Consider the following 25,471-nt stretch of genomic DNA (forward strand, 5'->3'; position numbering starts at 1 on the left):
AAAATCCTGAAAAAATCTCTCAAATCTCATACTGATATGTGGCCTTGGACGGTCATCTACCAGGTTGTTAAGAACCTCTTTGATCTGCTGACGGCGGCCCCAACTTTAGTCTCATCCCCTGTTTTCAGTAGAACTCCATTAATTATGATCAACCACCTCTCTGATTATATTCCTCATCCAACGGATCAGCGTCATTTTGTAAAAATATGAAAATTACATGTCGATCTCTTTGTGTAATGTTATGTATAAGGGAGTCTCAAAAACCCTTGCAAACAGACTAAAAAAATGCATCTGAAGTTCATTACCCCAAAACAATCTGTTACTTACAACAAAGATAGTGAAAGACTATCACAAAGAGAACATATCACCAATATGTGCAATGAAAATTGACATATCAAAAGCATTTAATTTAGTTCAGTGGGAATTTTTTATACTCTTTTTGCTTTAGGTTTCCCGCCGAATTATATACACTAGATCAAACTTTGCATAACGATAGTCTATTTCCCGGTCCAAGTAAATGGACAGCTAGCCATCTTTTTCAGAGTAAAAGAGGGTTGCGTGAAGGCAGTGCTGCACCATATCATTTGCAAGTAATTCATTCTTCGGCAGGTATTTTAAATAGCAACAACACAGACTTGTACATAGACCAAGCCGATATTACATCATTCAGGAAGTCAAGAGAAGACATGTTCATTTATTAATTTCATATAATACAATTATGTAAAGAAGATATATTGAAACAAGAAAATTAACCAAAAACACAGACTTGTACATTTTTATTTCAAGAAACCAAAAAAAATCAGATATATCTTCTAGAGATCATGCCTCCAGCCTCTCTTCCCAACCCCAGTAGGACTTTGACTAGGACTAACCGGTTTACGGAAATCCATTTTCGGGATAGGACTCCTCAGAGCGGGATAACCAGTTGATACTACACCAGAACTTGACGAATCACAACCCGATTCATTAATCGACCCGTTTTTGGTCGAGGAGTTCCAATACGGCATAAAAGAAGTACCTTGAATCTTGACGGTCGTGTCTTGGTCTCGAACTTTAGCCTTTGCTGATGCGGTTGGAATCATATAGCTTGGTATATGGCTTGGACTTTTACGTTGCTTATGGGCTGGTCTATATGATCCAACGTCTATATATTCTCGATCAGTCAGACCGATTATCCTCTCCTTCAGGCTAGTCGGAGTAGTCACATCCATTTCCACTGTCTTCTCAGATACATCATCAGGTGTGGTAGTACCAGCCGTGGTTGCTGCTGCTGTGGGGAAAGGCGGATACGGAGGAGGATTGTACAGTCCAGGACCGGGACTGGAACCCGGACCGGTTTGACGGCCCGTGTATGGTTGGGAAGACATCCAATGGTCAAGCCAGTTCCAACCCCATTGAGTTCTATCAAGCCCGTTGACAGAAAATCCAATTGTCTCGTCGTCATATGTGTGTTGCATTTGCCGCTTCAATATGAAAACCGTAATCATAAGTATGCAAATAATACATATATTTCTGATTTCATGTATAACATTAACATCCAAAGTTCAATTTTATCCAAACTGAAAAAGAGAGATGCCCAACCTGGTAGGTGTATGCATAAGCAAGAGCCCTCTCTCTTTTCATCATTCCTTCACTCTTCTCTTTTTCCTGTATATACTGAAAATATAATTTACAATTATAGTAATATGTTCTAAAAAATATTTTGGAGTGTCTAAGATTATTCCACATTACCTTTCCTGGAGTTTGGTACAGGCTGGTTCGGTTCACTTCGTGCAATTTCTTGGGTTTCTCTCGTTCGGTTTGGAGATTCGTAGACCCTACAAACCACACAATTACAAATTTTATTTTCACCATCATAAGTGTATATATATATATATATATATGTCTATGTTTCAAAAAAAAATATATATATATATATGTATATCTGATTTTGTACCAAAATCAATTCAATATATATACCTATGTTCGGTTTTTCCATCCCAGATCGCCTCTCTTCTTCTTGAAACTGTTTCTTAAACCGGTCATGAGCAACTTGGAGCCTTCTCGCTCTCACTCGGCCTTGGACACGAACCAGAGCTTGCATGCATTTCATTGTCATTTGTGCCTGTTTTCGTACGTGGTTGCCACGTACCAATGCTTGTAGCCTAACTAGCCCTTTTAAGGCACGAAGTGCTCGTCTCGCCTACAATAGAGAGATGAAACCCCAAAAGAAAATCATAACCTTGGACAAACCGGTTTATTTCTTAATATTGCTGGTTTAGGATTAGTTTACAACTACAAGTTACGATGAATGAATGAGCTACGTTAATCAACGAATTTGTATACAAATTTCAGTTAACACGGGTGTAATCGTAGTACGAAATGAATTTAATTATACTATGATTTAAAACAAAATGTATTTCGATTTTTGAAGGTGGTCGTGAGAGTTGAAAATTATTTATTTATAGCAAAACAAAATTAGGTATCAGGAAAGTTACCAAATACCCCCTGTAGTGCGATTGGATGAGCACTGCGGCTGTATCTTCCTCTGTCTGACGGTTGTAGCCGGCAAGACGAACGACTTTAGCTGCGGCTTGTGCTGCAGCAACGGCGGCTTCAGCAGCAGCTGCCGTGGCTATAGCCACAGCCATGGCGTGCTTTCTCTCTCCAACGGTTGTTCCCGGTGTCGAAGCTGTGCTCTCAACGTCATGGGATATTTCCGGCGAACTTTCCGCTGGAAAATTTTCAAAAGACACGACTTCTTGCGTATCGTGTTGCTGCTGCCACCTGACGGCGGTATTGTTGCTAATGTTGTTTTCTCTCTGCATGTGTTTAAATTAAACGTGACATAACAATGATCATCATCATTTGAAATATTCATCTTTACAAGTTTAATTGGCATATTACGTCCTTTTAATTTCCGTTTCTTTATTTATTTTGTATTTTACGTCCAAAGTCTTCAACTTTGTTACTAGAACTACTGCATTTACTTCGTTATGTGCACGTGGTGACTTTCTATGTGATACATAAATCACTATACTAATTTGACAAATGACAAATTCAAACACAATTGAATAAATGTATAACAATATTTTTATAGACGCATACATGACCAATTCAATATTTTAATTGTCTCCAGGACCAAAAGGCGATTTTGAACCTTAATTATTTTAATTTCGAGGTTTTATTAAACTTTTTCCTTTTAAGTTTTGTGAGTAATATTTTTAAAAACTTATAAAAATATACATTTAAAATATTTAAGACTCTTTTAAATCGTCTATTTTAATATTATATAATACATATATATATATAAAGATATCTAAATCAGGGTCTTTAGTTGTTAGGACAGAAAAGATCATTGAATTGGACATGGGAATAATCACTGTTTATCCCTCTATGAACATCTCCAATATATTACCTTGTTTTCAAAATGACATAATTGCATAATAGGGGAGTAAATAGAATTATGAAGAAAAAATAAATATATTATCTCTTTTTAGAATAATTTTATTTTTATTCTATTATGGAGTAAAATTGGAGTGTGATAAGAGAATTTTTTATTTTATTTTAAAGTCTATTTTATAATTAAAATTGGAGTGAGATTGAAATTGCTATAAAAAAATATAGCTGTCGAGAAACAATAATAAGGGTTAGACCGTTAGAACTGGAATCCAAAATAAATAGAAAAGGACAAAGACAATCGGGCTAAACTTTGGATAGTGGTAAAAAAAGGGACCTATGCTATAGTAATGTGAAGATATTTGCCTATCTATGGATACAAGTTGACATAAACATACGTATATCAATAGGTGGGGATTAAATGGGGTGGAGTGATGGCGAGGGAACAAAGCAATGCACATGAAATTTGGGAGAAGGAAAAAAAGTTTTTTTTTGGGTGTCACGAAAATCATATTTCAGTGCTCTTATAAGGAGAGCCTCCTTAATTAGTCCATCTCTTTCACAGGGGGACCAATCTTTTCGGCTTTTAATCAATAACTACGGTCTTTGCATTTAATTTTTCTAACTCACTTGTCGAAACATTTATACGATGAACGATCATATCATTACCCCCCGTTTTAAGCTAAAATACACATATATCTTATGGACACTCGTTAATTAGTGCAAACAAAAAAGAAAAATGGTCACATTGCAACAAAAACGTACAGAGTTGTATGTCCCTCTCTAAATAGAGCCATGTAAAATGAGTTAATTTGTTTGTTTAATATTTCAGGTTAATAAAACTGAGTAAAAATAAACAAAAAGTAACAAAGGTTTAGTGCATTACTACATATGAAAATGTTAAAGTCATATCCATATCTAATAGATATTGCTTAATTCAAGAAGAAAAAGACATTAAACCAAAATTGCTTATAATTTAAGAAATAATTATGTGGTCATATAGGATAGCTTATTCTTCAAGTTATCTTTGGTTAGAATTGCTAAAATTAATTTAAACGTTAGACATTGTACATTGATTACTGTTAGTTCTTCTTTCTCTTGGGGTAAATGGCTCTAATTGATATTTTACATTTTAGATCCCAAAACTTCTAAATAACCCACAAAGTCTTAAATTCCCCGAATATGTTTGTAGTACAAAGAGTAATGATGCTGTAATATAATGATAAATGTACGAATGTGATAATTAGAGGTGTGTTTGGGTTACCTTTGAGTCTTTCGGAGAGGATCTAAAGACCTTCTTCTTCACCGTTGAGAACCACCCACCACTCCCTTTCTTCCCCATTTCCGCAAAACTCTTTGATCATATAAGCTCTGTTAACACTGCAATTAATTTGAAATTTTTATCTTTTTCAAAAGAAAATGTTTATAACTAAAGTTTCCAAAAGCAGCTATAAATATGCAATTGTAACAATTCCAGCAGTAGCCAAAACCAAAATGTAAAACATTGCAATATACACGCTTTTGCGTTTATACATTTGACATATACCTAAACATGCATAAATGTTAGACATATGCGTATATATAAGAAATTCAGGAACTTACATGTTTGTGCAATGTGATCAAAGCCACTGAAACGCTTTTTGAAGTTAGAGAGAGAGAGAAAGAGAGAGAGAGATAGTGTGGAGAGAATGAGAAATACAACAGGGAGAGAGGTCACATAGAGTTAAGAAGGAGGAGGTGTCTCTTTTCACCACCGATAATGAAATCATTAACGGAGTCACGTGGGGTTCGGTTAAACGCCGTTAAAGTGTTTTTACGAAGTTCACGAGGTTTCTACTTTTGTCTTTTCTTTTTCGTTTTTAGTTTAACGCCAATCACCTTGTTTTCTTTTGTATAAAGTCTTCTGCATTTGTGATGATCAGAAAAAAAAACAGTCTTCATCATTAATAAAAAAATGTATTTGACTTTTTCACAAATTTGTGGACTTGTGGACCTAAATTCCATATTTGATTAAAAAAGTTTCAAAACTGAAGCTCAAACCATCTCCAATTGTTTACTCTATTTTTTACTCTAAAATAGAGTAACTCTATAATATAGTTTGAATTTATTCCAATGGTACTTTATTTTAGAATAGAAAATAGAGTGATGAACAAAAAAAAAATTACTTTATATTTGGAGTAAACCTATTTTTCACTCTATTATAGAGTGAGAAATAGAGTACCATTAGAGCATTTTTTACTCTAAACTCTATTTTAGAGTAAAAAATAAAGTGGGGTTGGAGATGCTCTTAGACTACTCGTCCGGTATAATATCTATAAAATAACTCATGTCACTAATGGTCATATCCAGTGCCGTCTTAACCGATAGAATATCCCTGGGCGAAATACAAAATTTGGACTCTTTTATAAATATTTTTTATATTTTTTTCACGGTATTTTTTAACTTGATTCAAAGATCCGGAACAAATAGAAAAAATATCCCAAAAGTAATAATGAAAATACATATTTCTTATTATTTTGTTTTTAATAAGTAAATTAAGTTTATTTAATTATGAGCATTTTTTTATAATTAAATAGATTGAGTGGATGTTTAAAACAACACAAAAAAAATTATGGATCCATGACAAATGTCCATGTTGCCATGGGTAAGAGCTGGCACTGGTCGTATCAAATGAAACGAGGATTAGTCTACCCTGATTGTTATTTAAAATGAATTGAGTTAGGGCCGTGTGTAAGTGTGTAACCTACAGAATCTTTCAGGAATAGTAAATCTTAAGATTGCAGTGTACTATAATAGATCAGATGACGCTGTTAGAACATATTTATTGGGAAGTTTCATGATGAACAACTCATAAATAATTTTAAATGTTGGAAATTTTATTTAAAAGTGAAAAGTGTCTTTTTTATTTTGTGTGTCTAATTTATATACTTTTAGATGGGGTTATCAACATTAAAAAAATTCATTTAATTATATTAAAATTTGAAAAAGTTTGTGAGATATTTATTATGAAAACCTCCAAATGAAAGTGCTTTTGCTTTTAATATTTTTATTTTCTGGAGGTAAACTAAATTAGGATGGAAAAAGAACAAAATATGACAATGTGCAGTTGTTTTAATAACGGCGACCTAACTTCTTTTTGCGGGCCCAAAACCTACACCACCTCCAAGTTGGACCACCTTTCGATTTCAATACTCATTGAGCCACACATACATCCACACGAGTAGCTAAATACTTTTTAAGCATCAAATATTGCTAGAGATCACGAAAGCTGTAGAGGCATGAGATCTGTAATAAGCAATAACAAGCTTAATTAAATATGACAATCCTTAGTAAAATATTTATGTACATGTCATATATATATATATTGCTGTTTATATATATATATATATATATATATATATATATATATATTGCTGTTTATGCAAGTAATCATTTTGACTTTTGTAACAGTGTTGGTAAAAAATAATATGAATCATTGAATCTCATGGACAGGAAAAGATAAGTGACTGTTTTTCTGGTAGAAAAAAAGAGAATATTTGTATTGACAACTGAAGAGAATTACTGGCTTTCAAGTTCGAATGCGGAAGTTAAACAAAAATTTATTAGGATGATTTGCAAAACATGATACAAATTTTCAATATAAATGCTAAAATGTTATCATATTCAGTCAAGTACAAAAGTAACATAAGTAGTTAGTAAAACTATCATTTACATTGTAACCAAACAAAAAACTAAAAGAATATTTTTACGATTATATCTTTCCGAAGTTTACACTTAACATAGATAGACTTCTCAAGAAGTCTGCTAAGTAGATTTCTAGTCTATTCCGTAATTTAATAAAATGTAAAAACTAATTAATTTAAAGTTTATCATAAATAATTAATATATGAATCAATATGACATATATAGATTAAATTTAATACAATTGAACAATTTGAAAGAATATAAATTGGTTTTGCTAACCATGTTTGTATAATGTTTATGGTTTGTAACAATAGGTTCAAAAATATATATATTTCTTGGGTTAGATTTTAGATTTAGATTATTTTGTTTCATTGACTCAAATTTATGTTGAGTTGTGTATTTTTTTTTTTTGTCGACGCCCATCTTCTAAGATCAAGTGGTAGACGGTCTTGAGACGCTCCGAAAAGACGCTCTGTCCGGCTGAATCTGATCTATATGGGAAAAAAGAACACCACTAGATCTCGCCTCCTTGGCGAGAGAATCTGCACGCAAGTTCCTAGTCCTAGGTATGCGGGCGATGCTGAACTCCGAAAAACCAACTTGTAGAAGCCGGAAAGAGACTAACTCAGAGGTAAAAGCCGGCCAGTCGGTAGGATTTGCAATCATGTCTACCAGTCAGAGGTAAAAGCCGGCCAATCCGTTTCCATATGAATCGTAGTGCAGTGTAGCTCTCGTAAACAAGACATTGCCCATATAAGTCCTTCCATCTCTGCATGGAGAGGTGATAGGCTTTTCCGGCATCCTTGTAGTCCAAACCTTTCGACTCCCATTTGGTCCTTGTAGAACCATCCAAGGCCACTGACCGTGCCATCATCGATCCATGACGCATCGATTTGGCAGGTCGGACATTGAAGGTCCAAAGGAGGAATCGAGCTAGCCAACTGATTAGGTAGTGCATCCGCTTCCTCTCCGTCCTCAGGTAAATTTTCTTTTCTCCAGCACTCGGCTTCCATGGAAGCTAGCTGCAGGGTGTCGAGTGGTGATACATCCTTTCCATTGAAAAATTTATCATTGCGTGCCTTCCAAATGTACCATAGGATCCATGGGAAGGTCTCAATTAGTGGTTCCATATAGGCCACGTTTTTCTTCTTCCAAAAGAGGAAGTTCATGTTTTGATAAACAGAGGTACTCGGGAAGTAACCCGGAAGGGACGGATAGTCCGATAAAGCCCACATTTGCAGGACGGGGGGGGGGGGGGCATTCAAAAAGAAGGTGGTTGATGGTTTCCTCAGGGTCACTGCATCTAGGACAGCTCCTATCGGTACCCAAGTGTCTATAGGCAAGTCTCTCGGTCGTCGCAATACATCCTGTCAAAGCTTGCCACATAAAATGTCTCATCTTCCCGGGAGCATGGATACTCCACACATGGCTCTGTAAACCAGTGATACTTGGTTGTACAATCTGAACTTCAGCATCTCGTACTTTAGTCTCTTGTAATCGGTTATATCCTGATTTTACCGAGTAAACACCCGACTTTGTATAATTCCATGCGTACCCATCCATAGACCACGTATTGCTTGGTCGTAGTTTGAGGATAAGCGGAATGTCCTCAGGGTGGAAATAATCTAGCAAAAGGTTAGTATCCCAATCCCTTGTATCACGTCTAATGAATGAGTGAACAAGGAGTTTTGGGTGTCTATTTGTGTATATCTTAGAAGATTTAGACAATGATTAATTAAGAAATTTTAGTTCATATGTGCATTTAGAGGTTTGTGGTTTAGTAAAACTTGAGATTACAAAAACTAAAATAATTTTAAATTAATTATAGTTTTTGCATGAATAAATTAATATAATAGTATTCAAACTAGTATTAAAAATTGTCAAAGCATATGTTAAAACTGTTAAAACAAAAAAAAAATTAATTAAATTATCATAATAAACTTTCAAAGAAAAACTACTAAGTAGACTTCCAATGAAGTCTAGTTCGTAATTTTTAATTTAGTAGATTTCGAAAATTCTATTATGCCGTAAATTTTAACTTTGTTACAATTTTTTTATTATATAAATTAAATTACACACTCTTTCTAAACTAGAGGTACAAATATCTAAAGCTCTCTTTCTATATGAAACTTTCTTACTTCTATCCCCTGTTCGAAACTATGCTAGGCGCTAGTCGGGCGGTGACCCCGGACCTAGCGAGTTACCAAAAAATCGGGGATTAATCAGGGCCTAGTTTTTAATACAATTTAATATACTTATAATGTATTTATACAAATATATGTGATAGGTGAATGTCTTAGCATCGTAGGCCAGTGGTTTGGGACGCATATGATACTCTAACATGTGTCGGGTTCGATGCACAAGCAATGAATCTTTCTCCCTTTTTTATCAGGGCGAGGCTGAAAAAAAAATTTAAGAAAACACATGTATTTGTCCCACATCGGTTCATAAGAAGGAAGAGAAGTCTTGAAGTGCCTTATAAATACAAGTACCAAGCCACATGATCTCTCAGACGAATGGGTTTTTGTTTTAGAGCCCAATATTTGTCAAAGGAGTTTTAATTTTTACGCGGTTGTAATCGGTTTTAATCCGATTTTTAAGCGTCTAGTCGGGTATTATTAGATTAACCGGGTTTCCGATTAATTCTGGCGACTTGGATGAAATCGCGGCGGTTGGGTTCCGCCAAGCGCCTAGTCGGACGACTAATCGGCTAGGCGGCCGCGTTTTCGAATGTGAACAAAAACTTTAGTTTAATTTCTTTGAATGTGAACAAAAACTTTAGTTTAATTTCTTAACATTTTCTCATGTCTTCTTACAATATTATCTTTTTTTGTAGTTTTTTAATTCATGGTTTTGATCCCCCCTTCTAAAAAATGTAAGATTTAGATCTATAGATTTTAAATGTGTAGTTTATGTTTATATTTAAATAAAGTTACAGATTCCATCTCTATGTGTTTAATATGCTACTATTTTATCTTATAAATTCTATTTTTGAAGTTTATTCAGATTTAAAGTTGTTTTAAAGTTTTCAAAATGTACAGATTTTTTAGATCTGAAAATTATCTAATACATTATACTAACTTCTAATGAAGTCTGCTTAAAATTAATTAAGGCTCGTATATTTCAAATGAAGTCTAGTAAACCATAAATTTTAAGCTTAAAATATGATTTTTTTATTTAATTTTTGTCTTATGTTTTTTTTTCCTCATTATCTTAGTATGCATGTATTTTCTTTCAATGTTTTCTTCTCCTCCACCCAAAATGTAAGATTTACATCTATAGATTTTAAATGTGTATTTTGTGTTTATATTCAAATAAATTTATATATTTGAACTTCATGTGTTTACTTTCTTACAGTCTTATCTCTATTGATGATTTTTTTTTAGATTTAAGGTTATTTACAAATTTTCTAAATTTACTTATTTTTCACAGCTGAAAAATTACGATAATGTAGACTTCTAATAATTATGCTTCAAAGTTAAGTCTAGTATGAAGTCTACTAAACCATAAATTTTAAGCAGACTTCATCATAAATTTAGTAAAATATACTTTTAATATTTGTAGAATGTTTTCTCATAATTGTATTTTATTTTGTAGATAATTTCATTTATAGTTTTCATCTCATCCTCCAAAAATGTAAGATTTAAAGTATCAATTTTGAATATGTATTTTTGCATTTACATTCAGATAAAATTATTGATTAAGACTGTGTTTTTACTACTATTTTAGCTTTAAAATTCTATTTTGTTTTTTAAAGATTTGAAACTATTTTTTACGTTTTCTAAATGTATATATTTAAAAATTATCCAATACATTAGATTTCTAATGAAATCTAATTAAAATTTAAGGCTAGTAGACTTCAAATTTTAGGCAAACTTCATTAGAAGTTTACTAAAATATGATTTTGAATTTTTTCTTATGTTTTTCTCATATTTATAGGTATTCTCTTCCATATTTTTCATATCATCCTCATGAAAATGTATATTTATATCTATATATATTTAATATGTATTTTTGTGCTTATATTCAAATAATTTTTTTGAGAAAATTTTATTCAAATAATTTATAGGTTATAATTTTATATGTTTGTATTGCGATGATTTCAACTTAAATTTTTATTTTTAAAGTTTTTTGAGATATGAAATTATTTTCACAATTTTAAATGTACATTTTTTTGATCCAAAAATTATCAGTAGACTTCATTGGAAGTCTACTTAAAAGTTAACACTAATAGAGTTTAAATTAAATCTACTAAATCATAAATTTTAAGTTATGAAATCTACTGAAATATGTATTTCTCATAATTTTATCTTATTTTACAGAAATTTCTTCCAAGACTTTCTTGTCATTCTCCCAAAAATGTAAGATTTTATATCCATAGATTTTAAATACGTTCTAGATGTGAAGTTTATTAATGCATAAATTTTAAGTAAATTTCAAATGAATTATACTAAAATGTGATTTTAGACTTTTATTTCATGTCTTTTATTTTATAATTTTATTCATTTTCACATTAAGTTAACTTTTTCCAGATATTATTAGCATACAACATTAGCATATTTCATTTAAGCCATCAAGATTATGAATAATCAAACAAACTCTAGAAGAATCTTCTTAAAGTTGATTTGTAGTAAAATATTATCATAAATATTTGTTTGTAAATTACTATTTTAATGCATAATCTTTAGTCATAGTTTTCTTTTTTAGTTGTGTTTCACTTGTATGATTTATTAATTTTTGTTAGCTATCAATTTATCACAACATACTCTACCCAGTTAAAAATTTGAATCCACCATGATTTTAATACATAAATAGATCAAAATTACCTATAAAACAATAATTAACACACATGTGAGAACAATAAATAGAGATCAATAAGGTTTATACAGTTCTAAATGCATAGGCTCATAACAAACAGCCACACCATGAGGATAGCTCAAACAAAGAGAAGACATCCATTGAAATCAAATTTGGTTTTCCTTTTTATTCTAAACTATCCTTAGGACAGCTGGGCCACACATGTACGACAATGGAAATTACATTGGTGAAGGAAAATTTGCTACCCAATTTTATTTTAACAGCAGCTGCAGTCACTAACGGCCCTTCTTATCGATAGATGATTAGGTTTTACTGTTGTCGTTTGGACTTGTCAAAATTACTTGGAAAAAGTTGATGGGGACACACAAATTTTCAAAGAAAAAGCCCAAATTATTTTTCTCAATCGTTTCGAATTTGGTTATGTATGGTCATCTCCTTCAAATACTTGGAAGGTAGATCACTTGTAATTTTTTTTTTATTAATGACATAATGATAATCCATGTTGTACATGGACAGCAAACTAAGCATGATACTTGGGCTTTCGGTATGTTAATTGATTGTTGAGAAGATAGTTGCAGCTTTCGGAGAGAGTGAAAACATTCTTCAAAAAATTCAGATTCTAGAAATGCATGATATATACCGCTAAAGTCCAAAACTGCAGAAGAAAATAAGTGATGTCTCTGAAGCCTATAAATAGAAGGCAGCTCAAAACTGATAAAAGGAAGCCAACATCTGGAATGTTCTGAGTGAAAGTAGAACTTGAACCAAAATTGGTTTCGAAATGTAGCATATTGTTTATGTTTTAAATAGAAGATATTATTTTATTTTAATAACCGCTTATTAGTCATTACTAAGAAACAAAACTTACAATATTGTAGTCGCTCACAGGTGACCAAGAAATAACTGGTTTTGCTAGGTGGGCTGGGAATGCCTGACTATAACATAATAGCTTTCGTCCCAAAAAGCTTCGCCTAGAGTGGAGTTCGTATTATTAGTCTTGGATGTATCTTTTTAACCGACATCAATTGTTGTAACTTGAACTTATATGCATTTTAGGAGCAGTACAATAAGCTTGGATGATACTAAGTGGAGGTCCAAACTTAATGATGTTGAAAATCAGCGGATAAATTATGGTTAGGATATTCGAGGCTATTAGAGCAAGATCTACTTTATGGGAATATAAATCGAAGCAATAACAAAACTATTTCTAGTGAAAAATCTTTCACAACCTCTAGAGAAAGTTCACCAATAAACAAAGATTAAGTAATTCGATTCATTCACAACTATATTATAGAAGGAAACATTGCTTTTGCTAATTATAGTTAAAGGGTGATGTAAAATCGGTCTATTTCTTTCTGACATCATATTAATGAATTGGGATTTCTTTATTTTGTTGGTTTCATCTGCGAGCATTGAACTCTCTGGACTCTCCGAAAATGCTGAATACCCTTCGAAAGAGGTTGCACCTTGTTCAGATGAACCTTGGTGTTTGTTTCGCTCATCATCTCCGGAGCTTATTGGGCCTTCCATTTTGCTAAGGCTTAATAAGCCTTTACGACTTTACTGGACCTTGTTTCTTCTGATCTTTTTACAAACATAAGAAGAATACAATCGAATAATAAAAAAAAATACATGCTGACGTGTTCCTTGCCAAAAGAAAAGGGGAAATATTTGTCTTTCCTTAATTTCCAGAAGAAGAAGAACTCTCTGCAAAATCGTTAAACCTTCAGTGAGAGAGTCCATAGAAGAAGCCGAGATTCTCCGCTGTTAGACATCGAAGCTTAGGAAGCTATGCATCCGACCGGTCAACAGGTCAGTTCATCAATTTTCAATTTTGTTCCGTCGATGTTGATTCTTTCAGTTGCATGCGACTACATTGGCTTGAGCGTTCTTCTTCGCCTACACAATTGGGCTAAATGCAATCATTTTCTTGTTCATTCTTTAGTTTCTTTTATTAAAGGTTTCAGCTTTACGAATTTGAGGATTAGGGTTTTATGAAAAATTGGATTTTTGAATCAAACTTTTTTTTGCATGAGATTGTAGATGTCGTTTCAGAACGGCCTTTTCAATGTTCAAGGACCGTCAACGACGATGCAGTTGGATCCAAAAGAAACACAGAACGGAGGAGGGATGTCTCAGGCTGAGTTTGCTTTGTTCAATTCCGACAGGCTTCAGTCTGATCTTGAAGCCATGGGTAACAAGATCAAAGAGCATGAAGACAACTTGAAGTTTCTCAAGTCTCAGAAGAACAAGTTGGATGAATCAATCCTCAAACTGCAAGGTTCGAGATGATTCACCCCTGCTTGTAAATATAAGAGAAAGAGGTCACAAATGTCTCTTTGTTTTTGCAGTTCATATGGGCAAGCTTCATACGTCAGGCACTTGTACAATTGAAAACACCAATCTTCAGGGTGAAGATATCAATGAACAGATCCTTAGGCAAGTAAACTCAGCTGCTGGAGTTTTGAGTTATGTTCAGTCTCATCACTACTCGGAGGCTTTACAGTTGGATATGACGAACGGTGTAGTTGGAGTTGTAGCCAAACTTGGGAAAGTCAATGACCAAAACCTGAGCCAGTTTAGTTCCAATTTTCTCACTCTCTTTTCCTTTTTGTTACCGTACACACCTTCATGTGATGATTATTTTTAAACTGCAGGGTTTTGTCGGATTACTTAGGGACTCGGTCGATGTTGGCACTTGTATACAAGGATTACAAAAGTGTTAAGCCTTTAGAAAAATATGACAACCAAGGCAACGTTGATAGAAGTGGTGCCATTCATGGGCTTGCCTCTTCTATTGGCAGAACCATTGAAGGCCGTTTCGATGTTATCTGTCTAGAAAATCTCAGGTAAATGTTCTTGTTTTAAAACCATGTTTGTATCAAATCGTGTTCTAATGAGTTTGTTTTGTGAATTTTTAGACCGTATGTTGGCAAGTGCATAGCTGGTGATCCACAGAGAAGGCTTGATCTTCCCAACCCCAAGTTGCCTAACGGCGAATACCCTCCTGGTTTTCTCGGATATGCTGTGAACTTGATACAGATAGATCCAGCGTACTTGCTTTGTGTCACAGCGTATGGATACGGTCTTCGTGAGACCTTGTTCTACAGTCTCTTCTCCCAACTTCAAGTTTACAAAACGAGGGTTGATATGATTAGTGCCCTCCCATGCATAACTGATGGTGCAGTGTCTCTGGATGGAGGAATCATCAGAAAGACCGGGATCTTCACACTTGGTTCCCGGTATGGTTCTGACAACTTCATAACCTCTTTTGGTTCTTATTGTTTTTTCACTATTCTGTAACAAATGCAAGTTTCAGTGATGTGGCGGCGGCGAATGTGAGATTTGCGAAGCCAAGTGCTTCACAGACGACGGGCAATTATAGTGAGGCGGAGAGGCAAATGAATGAGCTGAGATGGACGAAGGAGAAAACGTTGGAGGACATAAAGCGAGCGCAAGTGCTCCGTGATCATGCTCTCTACAACTTTGGCAAGAAGAAAGAAGAGTTTGTTAGATGCTTGTCTCAGAGTTCATGCCCTAATGAGGTTAGTGTGAATCTACTTGATGTCACTTCTGGCTTTATCATAGTGCAGATGAATCAACCAAAGTCCATACTTTGATATAAATCATTGCAGTTGTATAAGATTGTATCTTCATTTCGGTTTCAGTTTATAGTTTCTCTGTGTATTTATATGTTGTGGTGTTTCAGCAAATGATTTCTCCCAGATGAAAAGAGAGCAAGCAAAGAAGCATGAAGCTGTGAGTAATGGTGGCCTGTGCTTCGAAAGGAAACATATTTTGACTTCAAGAATGTGTGTTGCAGTTTAGTTTTTTTACCACAAAAGGAAAACATATAGCGGCTTAGTAGACCGGTTTGGTTTAGATTGGTTAGCTTCGGTTCTGCATGTCTAGTCATATTTTTGTTACGATTTGACTTAGCCATGTACAGTACATATGTGATTGCTATCCAACTTCAAGGCTTTATGTTTACATTGTCACAAGTGGTTTGCTTGCTTATACATGCACTAGGTTGTTACAAAGAAAACTATAGTCACAGACCATCAAGTGGATCAGTTTTGGTACAGACAGTGTTAATAAAAGCTTGAAACCAAAAGCAAAAGCTTTGCACAATTGCTTTTTCTAGAACCTGGCATGATACCAAATGGTGAATCATAGCTTATTGTCCAAACCAAATAAATTCCTAATTACATAAAAATGATATGAATATTAACAGAGACCAATAAATTCAAGAAAACCACAATCAGCAAGCACGGCGGAGCATGACCGTTGCTTCTCCTCCTTCAACAACACCGTTAATATTATCCCAAATCATCTTCACTCTTTTCCTCCTCTCGTTTAAGAGGCAATATCGAAGCTATGTTATTAAATATACTCCTCTTCTTCGCTTCTTCAGCTTCTAACTCTCTCGCCTTTGCCTCCGCTTTCAATCTCTCTTTCTCATCCATAAGTTTCTGCAGATCATCCTCTCTCCCTTCTTTCCTCAGCTCTTCTTTCACAAACTCTTGTATCTCTTCACTCACTCTAACCGTATCCTCGTCCAGCATCACAGCCACTATCTTAAGCATCTCGTCCAGCCTCCCAGCTTCACTAAACGCCCTCATGATGAACTTGTAAGCATCATCGTCCATCTTGAGCCTGCTCACCATCATAACAAAGAAGGATCTGGCATCGTCGAGTTTCCCGGATTTAACCAACTGATCTTGCAGCCTGTTATACACCGCCAAGTTCGGTCTTAGACTAGACTCAGCCATCGTTTTGTAATAAGCAGCTCCTTCGTCTATCTTACCTTCCTTGAAACAAGTATCCATCAACAAACCATAAGTATACTCATCAGGCTTCACCTTATTTTTCTCATCCATTTCAATATAAAGCTTCTCAGCCTCAGCCAACAATCCATTCCCACACATCTGATTCATCACATTGTTGAACGATAAAGTATCAGGACTACACCTAAACTCACCCATTCCCCTGAAAACCTCCATAGCTTCCTCAAACTTCCCTTCTCCGCAATACCCATTAACCACCACATTAAAACTCCCCAAATTCAAAGCCAAACGCCTCGGCGGTTTATGCTCCTTCTTCATAACCTCAAACAGCTTCAAAGCCTCGTCAAACTTCCCGTTCTCGCTCAAAGCCTCCAGGACATAGTTATAACCCACAGCACTCATCTTCACCTTTGATTCCTCTCCAAGAACTTCCTCATAACACTCCATAGCTTCTTCCTCCATCTCTTTCAAGAAATAGCCTTTCATCAAAGGCCCATAAACAACACCATCCTCAACAAACCCACCAAGCTTCTCCTTCAACTCCTCATAAAGGTTCAAAACGCCTCCACCATCAGAACCCTTCCCACACCCAATCATCAGATAGCTGTAAACAACAGGGTCGGCGATAAAGCCTCTAACGCCCATCTCCTCCTTAATCTCCATGGCCTTCTCAACCTTCTCGTTATCAACTAAACCTTTCACAAGAATCCTAAACGTGGCAACGGAAGGATTCAACGGGGCGTTGTCTACAAAGAGCTTGTAATGCTCCAAAGCGAGTTCTGGTTTCTTAACGTCGAGGTAAGCTTGGAATAGCAAGTTGTATGTGATGATGTTAGCGGCGATGCCAGCTTGGTTGATGAATCCGTGTAACTGCAGAAACGCTTCGTACTTGGATTGACGGAGCTGCGCTGTTAAAACGGCGTTCACGGTGAAGATCGTGGGGCGGCAGTTTGAGTACACGGAGTGACGTGTGTAGAGAGCGGCTTCTTCTAGGTCGTTCTCGTGGATTAGTTTCAAGATGTGGTTGTGGAGATGGAGGCGTTTTCCGGTGAGAGCGGATAAGGACTCCGGGAGTTTCGGGATGTTAGGGTTTTGGATCGGTCTAGTGATATGAGGTTGTTGTTGTTGGGGGGATCTGTTCAAGGGGTTGAGAGATGGTTCCAGGGAGAGACGACGCTTGCGACGGCGACGTTCCGCGGCGGCTTCTTCCTGCGTCGCAAAAGACATGTGCCGGACGGGGGAAAACGAGGGCGGGAGGCGAGGGCGGGAGGCTCTTGAGAGTGTTTGCAGGTGGTTGAAAAAGAAGGCTTTAGCAAACGACATTGTTGTTGAAAATGATCCTTGTGAAGGTTTCTTGTTAGGGTTTTTTAGAAGGGTTTAGGTTTGGAAATGATGAAGTTTTGTTTGATAACTTGGATATAAGTATGTTTTTTGCGTGGGAATAGAGAAAAGATCGGTATGGCATTTTAACGTGAGATTTGGGCTTGTGGCTTTTGTTTAGGCCAGAACCTCGACTTTTGGAGCGATGGATTATTTCACGGATTTGTATAAATTAAAACATTTATTCAAAAATATATACTTCCATCACGTTTTTTTTTTTAATCAAATATATTAATAAAGCTCAAATCTAGTTTGTGAATGAAGCATTAAAAAGAATAGGCATGTATGTGCATTTTCCAGACCCGAAACCTGAACCGGAACCACCTCGAAAAGATCGAAAAATAATGTCATTTTACTCTATTGGGTCTTGGAGTAGAGGATCCGCTGGTCTCTTAGACCGCACCTAAGATCCTATGGAGTACACGAAACTTACTCTAGTTTTTTTTTTTTGTCATCAGCATTACAGATTCATATAATGTAGTTTTTCCAAAACTTAACTTAATCTAGTTAAGCGTTATTATTCTGATTAATAACAGGTTTATAACCCGTTTTAGTTGGTTTTAGACCCGAAAACGATGGGTCATGGTTATATTATAACTCGTTCAATTGCTGATTCAAGATAGTAGCATGACTTATTTATAATATATGCTTCTATTGACCAAGTTTAACATTTCAAACTCATATTAAAATACCACCATCAATACTATTAAAACAGAAGGCCCTTTTTTGAGGTGTCCTCCGGTTTCAACAGTATTTACAGAGCCATGCCACTGAAATATTTTAAAGCTATGATTTTTATTAAATTCTGTTTTCCCTTTTATTCCAACAAAATATATATTTGCCCTATTATCTCTCTCTTTCATCGATAAAAAGGTTCTCCTCTCCAACAATATTACCTTATTTCTCTATCCTTTTCAATCAAATCACTAAAGCATATCTTAACCATCATAGATCGAGTTTGGTGTGGTGTTTTGGCTCACTCGCTCTCCCTTTGCTCTTCTTTTACGACCATGGTGAGGTGAGGTGAGGTGAATTGGTTGAGGTGAAGTTTAGAGATCTTTCAGAGGCGGGTTTGGTCTTATTTTTCTTATTCTCATGTGAGGATTCTGTTGAGGACGGCGAGAAGTCGAGGAGAAGGCTAAAAGGGACAGGTTAGTACATTACGGACAGGTTAGCTATACTTTAGTTTTGCGTATCTGTATCATAACAATTTATTAAAGTTAGTTTGCATAGCATAGAACATATTTTGAATACAGTTAATACGAACCACAGAGTGAGATATCACTTTGAAAATCGAGAATCATAACAATAAAATAAAAACCATTCAGTTTTCTATACAAAAAAATCAAAACCATTCAGTTTTTTATATTGTCGATAACCACTAAAACTGGGTAAGTAAAATGCCTCTTAAACCATATTTAATGTTCTTGAAACATTAAATATATACCAACCCCATCAAAATATGCATCATATATATATGTGTAATTTTTTTATAATATTTATGTTAACAAATTTGTTCATAAGTTATTATTTTAGAATATATTCTTAATATATCCACAAAAGAAATAATTTAGAAATTAAATATGTGATAGAATTTTTCTCCACCAGTTTTAACAACAATCCCAATAAATCGCCACACATTTGATTATGTAAATTTATTTCCTTCAAATTATAATTATATAGAAAATGTGAATAGTAAAAGGAAACAAAAAAAATATTTTGCAAACAAAAATATTTGTTTGTAAAATCTTAACTATCAATTGTTTTTGGGATTTTCTATGTTCATATATATGTTAACAAATCTTAAATTTATGAGATATGATTATGAAAATGCATTAACCTTATCAAATGTGATTTATATTAAAAAAATCCGAGACACTAACTTTCAGAAGTTTTTATTATTAGACCTTTTAGGCATTTTGAAATATTTCGAAAGATTTTATGGCCCAGAATTAATTGAATCCATAAATTTTGTAATAATCTAAAATAATTGGTTTTTCTATTCCGATCTGATTCCCTAGACCACTTCAAGTTTGAATAATATATCAGCCGTTTGACGTAAAAAAAAATACAAATGGGTTAAGAAGAAATAAAAATTACTAGATAACATTTCACTGCCCCCATTACTCATAAGATAATCATTTGATCAAACCGTAAATTATAAAAATACATTATAACCAATTTTTTGACTTTTTTTCTTCTAAAAAGTGAGTATTAATAGCATCCGATAACAGCACATTATAAGCAATTTAATCTCATTAAATTAAAAAAGTTATTAGTTAATATAAGATATATAATGATATTAGTATTTATTAGTTAATGAATAATAATGATATATGAACATATATTTTTAATGAAAAATAAGACTAATATATTATAAATTTAATAGTTTCTTAAAGTTATAAGCTTTAATTTATAGAAGTAAAAATTATTAATAACATTTTTAAATTAGTTTTCTATGAATAAAAATATCTCATTTTCGAAAATTTCATCTCCAAAATTCATGTTATTTAAAAACATACAAAATTAATATGATCAAACATGTCATTATGTTACAAATATTTTAAAACACATAAAACATGCATGCAGATTTTCATTTTATAATCGAATCACGTCACCGCCATAGCAAGACAAGTAGGATCTCTTGGATTAAATTTTTGAAAGTTATCACCACTACATACAAATCTGCATGCATATTTTATAATTATTCTATTAAATAAGAAACAAAATATTAATCAAATACAAATAGGCTAAACAAACCTATCAAATCAAATTTATAATAAATTTATTATAAAATAGAGCAGTGCAAAAAAGGTGAAAATATATCATCATATTCAGTTTTATAATATTAAAAATATAAATTAATTTAATAGTATCAAATATATATATATATATATATATATATTTAAAAAGAATATTATAACGGTTTCAGTCATACGGGCTAAGACCTAGAAATATAAATACAGTTTGGCAGTTATATTTAAAATTATTTTCTACAAACATAAACGATATACATCACAAAATAAAATTGCATATTTATTCATAAATTTAAGATAAAAAGTTAAACTTGAAAGTTATAAAAATTAAATTAAAATTTTAACTAATTTCAATTATTTTAATTAAAATAGTATATGAGGGACCATAATGTTTTTAGGCATGGGCGTTTGGATACCCGTTTGAGTTCTGATTGAGTATTTTGGATTTTAGGGTACTTCGGTATAGGCGTTTAGAATCTGTTTAGGTATTTTTAGATATTGGTTCGGGTATTTTTAATTTGGGTTCAGTTATTTTGGATTGGGTTCTGAATATTTTAGATTTTGAAAAAAATAATCAAATTATTCATCACTCTTACTGCTTATACTTAAAATTTTACAGGTAACTTAGCTGATTATTTAAAATTTTAATAGGTTGAACGTTTATCAATGCAACAAAATTTTGAAAATAGAAAAATACTAATTTAGTTTTTTTTTTTGATAATTTGAATGCAACTTTTGTTAATGAATGTAACAAGAAGCTTAACATGCATTTTAAATGAATAGCAAATCACTTTGTCCGCAATTATATGTATATTATATGATTTTTAGCCATTTACATAATTAATATAATTTTTTTGAATAAAATAAGAGAAGTAAACTAAAAATACAAGGTTAAATATACATATGCTCTGTTACTTTCAGAAATCCGTTTGAGCTTGGATATTACATGTTCGGTTTGGATATTCAATCTCTTTTAATTCAATATCCGCGGATATTTTGCTACTTCGATTCGAATTTCAGTTAGGACTTTTCCGATCGGGCTCAGGTTCAGATTCGGATATAGGTAAATGCCCAACATTTTAATACACTTTAAATTAATAACTTTATATATATATATTTGAAGTTAAAATTTCTATTAAAATAATTTAATAAAAATTATCCCGCGCTTTTAAAGCGCGGATCAAAATCTAGTACCACATTAAAGCACTAGTAATTATCCCACAAAATAACTAATATATGGATATTTATATGAAAATTCTAAAAAAATATTTAGGATTAAATGCATTTTAATCCTCCAACCAATCCGGATCTGACAAAACCCGAATCGAATTCAAACCGACAAATTCTAATTATTTATTGAACCCAAATATTTAAGAACCAAACCGACCCGGATCTGACATGACTCCAACTAAATCTGAACTGACAAATTCTGACTACCCTATTGGATCCAAATATCTATGATCCGAAAGATCAGGACCCAACAAGACCCGACCCGAATGCCCAAGCCTAACAAAGAATTTCTTTAGCAATGAAGTCTGCTAAAAGCAATGAAGTCTGCTAAAGGGTTGAAGTTCCTTGCAATAAAGACAAAAAATAAAGAGCTGAAAAAGAGGATAGAGCCTAATGTCCTGACAAAAAAAAAGAGCTTTAATGTCCTGGGTGATTTTGTAGAGATTAGTCGGATGGAGCTTGAAGAGGTTGCTTTGACAAGAAGTACTTGACAATCAGATTTGATACATATTTTGAAGAAACCAAGTTTCTTGGCGTCGAGGAGAGCTGAAGGAGCTGCTAAGGCTTCTGCTTGAAGCAATGAAGTAACCTGTTGAACCACACATGATCCTTAACCCAAGGAGAAACCGTCGAGCCTTTGAAGACCCATTATAAGACAAGACCAAACAGAATATCTATTTGGTATTTGTCACTTTGAATTTACTATTATTTAACAATTTATTAAAAATCATGATTTTGTAAGAACAGAAATATTGGATTTCGATTAATATTCTCATAGGACGTATATGGCGATGTTTGTTATTGGTACGATGAGATACAAACTTCAGTCTCCCTCTCGACTATTGTTTTCTCTCGATTGTTGTTTAAGGTCTCTAAGAAGCAAGTTCCAACTTCCAAGTAATGCTTCATCTTAACTAATAACTACTGATGCACTTCTCTTATGGAGTACTTTCTTATTTCATTTAATTATTCTTAATTGATAGATTGAATTGATGCTAGTATGATTTCGTAGCTCTTAATCATAAGTTGATACTCTTTGTACATACTAACTACATATCACATCGTTTATTTGGATCTTATCCTTGCTTTGGTCAGAGTATTTCACAGTAACCCGACATAATGGTTCTGTGAATACTAACTATCGCATAATCATCTTGATTTCAGTAGTCTTTATCCTAGAAATGACTAAGGATGCAATCATATCATCAGTTTTGAACAACGTAGATACACACATGATTTTTGCAGTACTGGTTGCGCTCAAAGTAACGCTTTCATTTTAACTATTTATGTGTTGCTCTTAGCTCTAACTGGCGACCATTAAAATAGGAATATTAATGAGCAAAAAAGAAATAAATAGGATCAAAATAAAAAAAAATGAAAATGAATATTTATTCTTTCGGTTCCATATCAATTTTGATAATGAATGTTTTTCTTCTATAGTTTCTTAAAATTCAAAGAATGGCAAGAAATAAAACGCAGCAAAAATTACATAATGGTGTAAACTTTAAGGAATGAGTAGGAATTGACTATTTCCCTTAATTCTCGATGTCATCATTTGGACCCTATATTTTCTACTAGGTGATAACCCGAGATGAAATACCTAAAATACTAACATACTTGATATTTAAAATGAATTATGTATTTGCAATTTTTTTCTCTACGTATAAGAATATGTTTCAAATTTAATAAAGAATAGAAAGATCACAAAATATTAAATAATGTTTCTTGTTGTTTTTTTAAAGGTGGTAGTTGTTTAAAAAACTGTGTTTATTTTTTTTACCTCATCATAATTGACTTTACGTTTATAAAAACATAATAGAATTCACATTCAATTTTATTTAGCCAATTTTATAGATTTTAAAAATCTATGTTAAGCCTAAAATAAATTTAGATGGGCTAAACTAAAATCATACATTCTCTTTCAGATCTTCAATGGAGAGAATCGAAATCATTCTCTGTTGGCAAATTGAAAAGAAGGAGAAAAACAGGTTATGCAACTAAATTTTGCTCAAACTATTCTGTAACATTATATATACAAATATATAAAATTTACAGGAATTTCTCCATCTTCAAATTTATTTTTCAGTTTTCTTTTTCATAAAAATAATCATGTTTATCATTTTAATACATTAAATGACTAAACATCAAAGGAAAAAGTTTAATATTTATTTATTTCCATATTCGAAGTTGGTGATTTATAGTAAAGTATTGAGTGGTCTATTTAATGTCACTCTTTTAATAATCACTAGGTTAAGATCTGCGCCTTGCGCGGGATGAACATTATATATATAAATTATTTTATATATTATATGTTTATAGCATATTATGAAATAATAAATATATATTGAATAGCATATTATGAAATAATAAATATATATTGAATAAATAAAAAGTCATTATCTACTACTTATATAATTAAATTGGTGCGAACATATAAATAAATTTAATAAATCGAAAAAATATTTTTTCTATTTGATATGATGTATAATTAAATTTAAATGATAATAACATATATATGGTATATGTGAATATTAATATTTATTAGATGATGCTTTTTGTTCATATTTTTTTTATCATTTGTATCTGTTAAAGCAAAAAGTCTACATTAGTGATAACAAAATTTTCACCGTGGAAATAATGGTTTAAGTAATTTATAACATTTTAAAAAATTAAGTTGTCAATATTTTTTCAAATTTTTATCAAAAAAATGTTCAAAGTAAATTTCAAAATTACGATATTTATGTATTTTTATATGACATATGATTTAATTTAAAATGATACATATATTTATATATCTTTTATTTTTGATACTTATTAAATGAGACTTTCAACTTATATTATTTTTCAATTATTTGTATTATGTCATAACAAAAGTTTTAAATCATAGACTACAAAATTTGAATGTGAAACTTTTAACAGTTTTAATAATTTATACTTGTTTTTTAAAATTCAAAATATAATATATAAATAATTTTTTTAATTTTTATTATATGGTTACTATGATTGTTTAATTTATTTTAATAGCTTAAAATTAAACAAATATAATTATAATACACACTTATTTTTATCAAATCTTTATTATTCAAAATCATTAATTGTCATATATACTTTAGCCACATTAGGCAATTCCGTAATCTTATTTAAGGAAATAATGAATCACATTAATAATGTATTTATTGTGGTTTACTAAAAAGCTTATTATATATTTAAATGGTCCAACATATTCTCTAAGGATTCTAAGAATCATTCTAGTGATGACATGTGGCTACAAAAAAAATGTTGTAATGCTTCTCAAATAATATATAGGGGATAGTAAGATCGGTCCAATTGGTCCAATTAAAAAAGACTGAGGAGTGCTGTCAGCTTGACACGTAAGCATGATCATCAAAGTTGTCATTTAACCAATGCTCGAGTCTTAATATATAGAGGATTTTCATT

At 32.7% G+C, this 25,471-nt stretch overlaps 3 protein-coding genes across 4 annotated transcripts; 1 reads left to right on the top strand and 2 right to left on the bottom strand.

The window, feature by feature from the left end:
- Positions 1 to 669: 669 nt before the first annotated feature.
- On the bottom strand, positions 670 to 5,224 carry LOC103873076 (protein IQ-DOMAIN 14). Of its 2 annotated transcripts, none has more exons than XM_009151505.3 (7): positions 4,981 to 5,224; positions 4,643 to 4,758; positions 2,478 to 2,801; positions 1,960 to 2,182; positions 1,732 to 1,817; positions 1,582 to 1,647; positions 670 to 1,463 (listed from the first exon to the last, which is right to left on the bottom strand). In XM_009151505.3, exons 2-7 carry the CDS (start codon positions 4,718 to 4,720, stop codon positions 813 to 815), a joined length of 1,428 nt encoding a protein of 475 aa, XP_009149753.1. In that variant the 5' UTR covers positions 4,721 to 4,758; positions 4,981 to 5,224; the 3' UTR covers positions 670 to 812. The 2 variants fall into 2 exon arrangements, with proteins under 2 accessions (XP_009149753.1, XP_009149751.1); XM_009151503.3 differs by having other exon boundaries at positions 1,582 to 1,656.
- An 8,232-nt stretch (positions 5,225 to 13,456) lies between these two features.
- Positions 13,457 to 15,895, top strand: LOC103873078 (protein DEFECTIVE IN MERISTEM SILENCING 3). Its single transcript, XM_009151507.3, has 7 exons — positions 13,457 to 13,692; positions 13,924 to 14,161; positions 14,232 to 14,457; positions 14,538 to 14,729; positions 14,802 to 15,122; positions 15,200 to 15,425; positions 15,590 to 15,895. Exons 1-7 carry the CDS (start codon positions 13,672 to 13,674, stop codon positions 15,608 to 15,610), a joined length of 1,245 nt encoding a protein of 414 aa, XP_009149755.1. The 5' UTR covers positions 13,457 to 13,671; the 3' UTR covers positions 15,611 to 15,895.
- A 107-nt stretch (positions 15,896 to 16,002) lies between these two features.
- On the bottom strand, positions 16,003 to 24,428 carry LOC103873077 (pentatricopeptide repeat-containing protein At3g49240, mitochondrial-like). The gene has a single exon (XM_033272941.1). It carries the CDS (start codon positions 17,988 to 17,990, stop codon positions 16,200 to 16,202), a length of 1,791 nt encoding a protein of 596 aa, XP_033128832.1. The 5' UTR covers positions 17,991 to 24,428; the 3' UTR covers positions 16,003 to 16,199.
- Positions 24,429 to 25,471: the final 1,043 nt, after the last annotated feature.

This window comes from Brassica rapa, chromosome A06, assembly GCF_000309985.2.
Source record: "Brassica rapa cultivar Chiifu-401-42 chromosome A06, CAAS_Brap_v3.01, whole genome shotgun sequence".
Taxonomy (NCBI): Eukaryota; Viridiplantae; Streptophyta; class Magnoliopsida; order Brassicales; family Brassicaceae; genus Brassica; species Brassica rapa.